The sequence below is a fragment of the Spinacia oleracea genome, chromosome 6, assembly GCF_020520425.1.
Source record: "Spinacia oleracea cultivar Varoflay chromosome 6, BTI_SOV_V1, whole genome shotgun sequence".
Classification (NCBI taxonomy): Eukaryota; Viridiplantae; Streptophyta; class Magnoliopsida; order Caryophyllales; family Amaranthaceae; genus Spinacia; species Spinacia oleracea.
The window spans coordinates 118939598-118947564 of NC_079492.1; the positions used below are offsets into that span (position 1 = coordinate 118939598).

Sequence of the window (7967 nt, forward strand, 5' to 3'; positions counted from 1 at the left end):
AACTTGCGGGAGAAGTTATCATGGGATTCGAGTTGAGAGTTTTATGCTTCCGTAATTTATAAACTCTATTTCTATTTATAGTCATGACTAATACTACTATTTTCAGTTAATGGATTTCAAACGGTTTGTTTTAGTTTGGGCCTCAACGGTTCCAACTTGATTTAATGACCATTAACTATTTATTTAATGTGTTTTGAAAGTTAGTTATTTCCGCTGCGTAATTCTGGTAAATAGCCTTAGCCGTTATCACGGTGGCGGTAATATCTTGGTAATTCCTGTGTTATAAGTTGGAAAATGTTTTATAAAAAGCAAGGGCTTATTAGGGTGTTACAACACCTATCCCGAACAGCCCCGTAGTTTCCGTATTTTTGTTTTAGTTTTCTAAAAAACAAAAAACAAAAAACGATACCAAATGGGCATATAGAATTTCGATTTCCAATGCAAACATAAATTGCATTTAGATTCAATAAAAAAAATATGGTCACTTCCTATACCCACATTTAAACAAAAAACAATACCAAATTGTTTGTTGGTTCAGTGGTGATTGGGGCTAAACTTGATAGGGAGAACCCGTGTTTGATCCCCACAACAAAAATTGGGAGGGGACTGGAACCTATACACCCAGAACTCGCCCCAAATTCGGATTAACCTAAGGGTAAACCGGGTGCTAACACCAAAAAAAAAAAACAAATAAATATTTATAATTTTTTTATTTCTAAAAAGAATTTATTATACAACTCAGCTTAAAAAACAAAAAACAAAAAAACACATGTAAAGTTTTGGAAGAAAAATACAATTGTGCTTTAATTGTGCTTTAGTATAATATATAGATTTATTTTCCTTTGTATGTGGTGGTATAATAAACGAGAAGATATTCATGGAACGGAGGGAGTAATATTTAGAGATTTTTCCAAATTTAGTATTGATATATGCGAAGTACATATGTAAATCTGACTATTTTTCGAGATACCTCTATTTAAAATTACTCTTAATAGAAAGTTACGGATGCATTTCTATTCAATAAGGAAAGTCTGAGGTATTTGACTTATTTTATTTCTTTCATGTGAAATACCTATTACCATTAAAAGGATTTGTATCTTTAATGATAACCTAATAACAATGGTTAAAAATTCCGTCGTAAAATTCTTTTGCGACGGGGCTAACAACCAAACAAAGATGGGAATAACAGTCGCAAAATGTCTTTTACGACGGGTTAACTACGAGATTTTTCATTAATGACGACCCCATTTTATGACGGGTTCGCGACAGAAAATTACGTCGTTAATAAATAATTACTGGCTTTTAGCGACGGGATTTCCTATCGTTAATGGTACAATTTCTTATAGTGTACGTACCCTTAATGACTTTGGTATTCCCTCAATGACCAAACTTTAGGGTTTGTGTTTTGAGTTTAATAACTCTCCATAAATCCGTGTAAGATAACTAACATGAAGAGAACGAAGAGGTATTTATATGTTTCACAAGAAAAGAAAATAATTAATAAATTAACTTCAAATCCTACCAGTTTACAATGGCATCTAGCCCGATGAGCCGGTCAACTAGTCCCAATACTAAAACCTCCGAATGCATAACTATCTCAACATAGACAAACAACTTTATTAATGCGGAGAATAATAATACGTACCAAATTTAATGAATACGGAGTACTCCGGACTTCACAATAGGCATTGAAACAACCAAGCAAGACTTGGCCTAGTGGTAAAGTTTTGGCCTCGTAATCTCAAGGTTATGAGATCAAATCCCACTAGGGGCTCTTTAGGAGTGATGATTTCCCGTATAATCCCCCTTCACTTCCAATGAGTCTGACCTGCAAAGCTGGCTACTCCTTATTAATCAGATATGTTATGCTTGATATTAGTTTAAATATTAACTTGCGTAATCGAGCTGACTAGCTAATCTAAGATGGACGCTCGTTCAATATTGTTAGATTGTGTTTAAATGTTTTCCTTCTTAATTATCTACTGTACTCAACAAAATGTCAATGCGTAGAAACTTTAAACATGCATGGCCGCATTGTTTGGGAAGCTGATCGTTGACGAACATATTATAGAACATTTTATATATCCACGAAACATGCAAGCTGTCTAATTTGATTATCGTTAGAATACTGTTAATCCAAACACCACAACCACCTTCAATTATCTTCGACCTTCGTATATCATATTTAGTTATTTTTCACGACAAGAGAATCATAACGAGCTGAACTTATTCTAGTATCAAAACGGTACATGCACTTGGGTGAATCGTTCAATACATACGCCGTGTGAATGTATGAAAGATGAATATATAATCGTGCAAAATAATACGAGCACAAAAACATAGCATACCAATGGACATTTTTCTCATTTTAAACCTAAGATATCTCTTTCATTTCTTAGTCGTCTTATTTGATTCAAAGTGTATTTATTTTTTGTTTTCCTGTAAGGATTTATAGAGAAAAGGTCGAAATTAATAGGCAAAAGTCATGGTTAGTGAGTTATTCCGTGTGCTTGTCTCGATCACAAGCGGAAATCAAGCACAAGTTAGACAAATTAAGAACACAATCATAAATCATTCAAAACAAAATTATCATCACCTTAATTAATACAATCGCTTTCTCTTATATAGAGTGCGTACAAGAAATGAATTAACATATTAATAATCATAACTTTTATAGAAATCAAACCATTTCTCTATAATTTTTATAGAAATCAAATCAAGAAATGAAGTAACAAACATTAATTTAATTTACACTTAACTTGATGGTACGTACGTGAAGATAAACAAAACAACTCATCAAGCTCTAAATTTAATCAAACCATTTCTCTATAATTTTTATTTTATTTTTTTAATTTCTTTTCCTACAATTCTTCCTAATTTCTCCTCCAGTTCCTGGAAGATTCCCCATTTTAATCAAAGCATTTACAAAGCTTTGTCTAAAAAGGTTATTATTCGCGGCAAGGTTCGACACCATTGGAGCACTTAACGGGTCAAGTGCTAGCTCTTGATCAATTTGCAAGATTCCACGATTCTTTCTAAGTTGGTTATAGATCTCATTATCTAACACAAACGACGTGTTTTGGTCTAGAAAGGTACTCGGATTTGCGTTCCCACAAAGTCCCTGAAGCCTCGTAAGCAAAGCCCTATCCATTGTACTATCCGGAGCTCCGGTTCCTTGAAAGTTGGATAACCTATCTTGAAAGAAATTGCAATGGGCAACCCCAATAGAATGACCGCCACCCACTAAGAGAACCATATCGTTGAGGGTCATCCCTCGGGTTCTAAAGGCTTGGTTGATCTGTGAAACAGTAGAGGACGGGCCGGGTAGGTTTACTTCAGCAGCCCGAGAAATGAGCCCGTCGAGCCTCCCGGTTGGTACATTGTACCTTGGCCCTCCAGATAGGGAAACTGCTTCACGAGTAGCGAGTGTTATGATATCTGCACATGAAACTGTTTGATTGCATGATCGTTCTAGAGCGGCCTTGATTTGGTCTATGAGTGCATATTCTCTTACAGTTCCGTTTGCTCCTGCATCCTTTTCTGCTTGGTTGTTGCTTGTTGTGTCAATCAATATTGATGCATCGCAACCCTGCAAACAATAACCACCGTTAGGTAATTAAACTACGTAGCTTAATGGTGTACGTATTTCTAAGTTATCCAAAAAAAATTAATTTTTGTCTTCTTCATAAGAGTGACATTTAAAGTTATTGATTGGTGATTGATTTCAAAGGACCAATTCAACCAAAAGCTTAAGCTGATGGTTGAAGTTCCAATATTAGTTTTATATTTTATCACGCCCCCTTACATAAAAGCCCTTGGACTTGAAGTGTGGATGCAACATAGGCTTTCTTATACAAAATGCGAAATATTCCACTTTGAAAGGAGGGGTGGATGAGATCTGAAACCGTGACATTTGCGTCACGTTGGCTCTAATACCATGTCAAAGGACCAACTCAACCAAAAGGTTAAGCTGATGGTTGAAGCCCCAAGATTAGTTTTATACTCTATCAATTGGTGTCATGTAATACTCCTTTTGTTCTTATTGATCATCCTGTTTAAAATCTTGCAACTATTTAGGATTTGAGGGAATTTACTAATTTGTGCCCAATATATAAGAAAAAAAACATATTTATGTGAAGGTCTTGTTTGATTCGTCTTATTGAGTGATTTAAGAATACCAAAATTTTATAATTTTTAATAATATAAAATCAAATATAATAATGATAAAAGGTATGCATTGACAAATCAACAAATGAGAAGAACCACAACAGGAAGATCAATAAGAAACGTATTGCATAAAGGGGAAGATGAAAATGTAACGTACCCTAATAAAGCAATCATGAAAATGCATGCGGAGCAAGGCAGCAGCAACCGATCTATCAGCATTGAAGCGTTGTTGAACCATTTGTGGAACGATGTTTTCGGCGTTGGGACAAGAAGAACTATAGAAACCAACTTGAAGGGCTAAATTGAGAGGAAGGGCAAAGAAAATTAACATGAAAGAAACAATGTTGAGATGCTTAAGAAAACTCCCCATCTTTTTTTTATTTTTATTTGTTTAGATGTTTTAGTGTTATGTTTTTGAGTATGTGAAATAGAAGACATAGAGTTGAGTATATATACAAAATGGAAGGTGATCGAGCTCACAAAAAAAGTGGGGCGGTAGTTAATTAGTAGAAGAAAGTCAAGGATGGGGACGACGCGTACTGTTTTGTATATAGGGACTGATTTGGAGGCATGCATCAACACGTTATATTCAGCCAAATTTACCCGATTTATTTTGATTTTATTGCTTTTTATAACCTATATATATTCATACATATATGGCGGCTTTGGGTGATTATAAATTATAATCTCATGAATTTACGACTACTATTTTATCACCCATTTGCTTTGCCGTTCTGTCATTTTAACTAAGACAAATTTATTAGGTGACTACTTTATTATATTTTAATTATGATGTTTAATTACCTATTAGTTAAAATCTTATATTTTTTTTACTTTTGAATGTATGTTAAGACGAATCTAATAAAATCTTACATGACCGGCCATTTAAAGAGATCATGTAGTGAATATAGTACGTGTAAAAGTCCTGGTTCAAGTAGTAAAGGAGTATGTACAAGGAAAAATAAATTCTTATTATATATAATTTCATTTGTCTAACTATTCTTAGAAATGACCAACTTACCATTAAGGAGACAAATCTAATAAAATCTTGGAAATTTTGTCAGAAAGGACCTTTTATAATCCAAAAATTGTGACAAAGGACCTTTTAAAAAAAAAGTTGTGAGACAGGACCCAAACCAGATTTTTTGTTGTGAATAGGGACCAAAACCCATTTTCCGGCAGTCAAACTCAATTCTCCGGCGTTGACCGGCGCGTGCACTGCACGTGACCCTTCAAAAATGGATTCCCCCACCCCCAAATTCCCCCCTAACTACCTAAAGAAAACCTAAAAAAACCCTCTATTTCTCACTCCTCATTGCTTCTCCTTCCTCAACAGTTCGATAACACCACTACATTCATCCTGCAAAAACATGAAAAGCTACCTAAAAAAACCTTCACCTGAATATTCTATAAGCACAAGAGAATTAAGTGTCGTATATTTTAACTTTTATCGATGCACTTATGTAGTTCCTTCATCTCCTTGATCTCTCACAGTGGTGAGAAGCCTGCGGGCTGCTGTATTGGTCTCTTGCCTCTGGATTCTTACAACAGCAGCATGAACTAGTTCATCATGTTGGCCCTGCTTGTGGGATTTCAAGGTAAGTACCGAGAGAGCATATTCATCTGGGGTTTCCTTTTTACCATTACCAATTTTCCTAATTTGAATCCTCTTAAAAGAATGTGACCCGTAGAGTTGATGAATTTGCGCAGCAACTTCGGTGGCATTGCAAACAGCTGTTAACGAGTCCTTTAATGAAATTCCATCAAGATTAACTCCATTGTAGACCGGGGTAGCAATCCGTTATGAGGCCGTTAATACAAAATGCCCTTCCAGGTGGCTCTAATTTAACTTATGAACCCTAATTTCGACAGTTCAGAAATTGGAGGAATTGGATCAAAAAAATTAGGGCTTTTACTCTTACCTAGTACGAATTACAACGAAAATCAAGGGGGAAGTTATGAATTATTATTTTTTTAACAGGAGGCAACGAATTGATGAAGAAGCTTGGAGCAGGTCATGGAAACAGAGCAACGACGAGAGAGAAAAGGGGAATTTTTTTGGTTAAGGTTTTCTTTAGGTAGTTAAAGGGGAAATTGGAGGGAAAAAGTATGTTTTTTAAGGGTCACGTGCAGTGCACGCGCCGGTCAACGCCGGAGAATTGAGTTGACTGCCGGAAAATGGGTTATGGTCCCTATTCACAATAAAAAATCTAATTTGGGTCCTATCTCACAACTTTTTTTTAAAAGGTCCTTTGTCACAATTTTTGGAATATAAAAGGTCCTTTCTGACAAAATTTCCTAAAATCTTACATGAATATCTAATTAAGGAGATCATCTAGTGAATATAGTACATGTAAAAGTCAAAACGCACGGTTTGAGTAGTAAAGGAGTATATATGTACAAGGAAAACAATTCTTATTGTAAATAATTTCATTTGTCTAACTATTCTTGGAAATGACCAACTTACAATTATTGATATTAATTCAAGTTTACAATTTGCATGCTTTTGTGCAAATAACTAAATATTGAATGAATACGGCTCTTCCCTAAACGGGAATCCTTGACGGTTGAAAAGCCTATTATGTTTAACTCACACCAACTCATTTTAGGGTCTCGATGTTTACATTACAAGTAGTAGTAAGAGTTAAGATTATGATTATGATTTATGAAATGGCTCACAATTAAAACTATCACAAAGGCAGTTTGTTGTGACTCATCCTGTATTCCTATGATCTACAAAAAGATTGTAGTTTATGCATTATTTAAGATTTTAAGTCTTCATACTCCGCACTTTTTTGGGTTAACTTCAAGGCTATGTTGTTCATTTCATTTTCACTTATTAAAGAAAAATAAGTACGGGAAACAAGGGTACTCAGATACTGTAGACACCTACTTTTGTCTTCCATTCCCGAAAGGGAAAGGTTCGATGATGAAAACGTAAATCTCCACTTGACAACGCATCTCCTATAAAATAAACGAATCTCAATTCCCCTTTTCATTTCACCCGAAACCTGCTATTTATGGAAACCTGCTAAAAATAGTAACTGCCGTAAAGGGTAGCTTCTAAAAGTGGCAAGTCATAAAAGATAGAAACCTGTCAGAATTAGGTGTTGCACTCCAACGTAAATCCTAAATGAGATAGAAAACTGCGAGAATCCTATTCCTAATATGATTCGGAAATAAGAGTTACGTTTTGATTAAAATCCTAACGAGCCTAGAGTTCGTAACGGGCCCAGACGCATTCCGTCATGAAATTAATACGCACTAAAAGACTCGATTAAGTCTCAAACACTACGGATTTCAGGAATCCGAATCTGACTAAGAAAACAGCCCAGACCCTATTTTCAACGCCTGGCTCTGGGCGCCGAAATCTTCGGCGCCCAGGCCTGGGCGCTGAAAATACCTGGGTACGTCTCTTTTCCTAATTCTTTGTGGATTAGAACTCTGCAATTCTATCTTTCCACGAACTCTCCCCTATAAATACAGCCCAAATTCGACGTGAAAAGAACACACAACACACAATTGATATTCTGAGTATTGACTCCAACCCGTAGCCTAAGCCTCACGCTGCGAAATTGTTCACACGTTCTGTCGCAATCGATCCATAAATCGAACAGAACGTATCCTGTCCCATAATTTGAGATTAGTTAAATAAAAAGGAGAAATAGCAAAGTCAAAGTGGTTAGTTTTCTGAGAACCGTGACGCACCTCTCAAGGGTGCGTCGTAATGTGCCCCTTCTCGATGATTTAATTGCTTTCCTCGCCCTTTTTATGAACCGTTAAACTAACTAAATCTGATT

General features: G+C 35.5%; 1 protein-coding gene across 1 annotated transcript; it reads right to left on the bottom strand.

Moving 5' to 3' along the window:
• Window positions 1-2634: 2634 nt before the first annotated feature.
• On the bottom strand, window positions 2635-4596 carry LOC110792611 (peroxidase 44-like). The gene is made up of 2 exons (XM_021997437.2): window positions 4325-4596; window positions 2635-3589 (listed from the first exon to the last, which is right to left on the bottom strand). The coding sequence occupies exons 1-2, from the start codon at window positions 4535-4537 to the stop codon at window positions 2849-2851; spliced, it is 954 nt and encodes a 317-aa protein (XP_021853129.2). The 5' UTR covers window positions 4538-4596; the 3' UTR covers window positions 2635-2848.
• Window positions 4597-7967: the final 3371 nt, after the last annotated feature.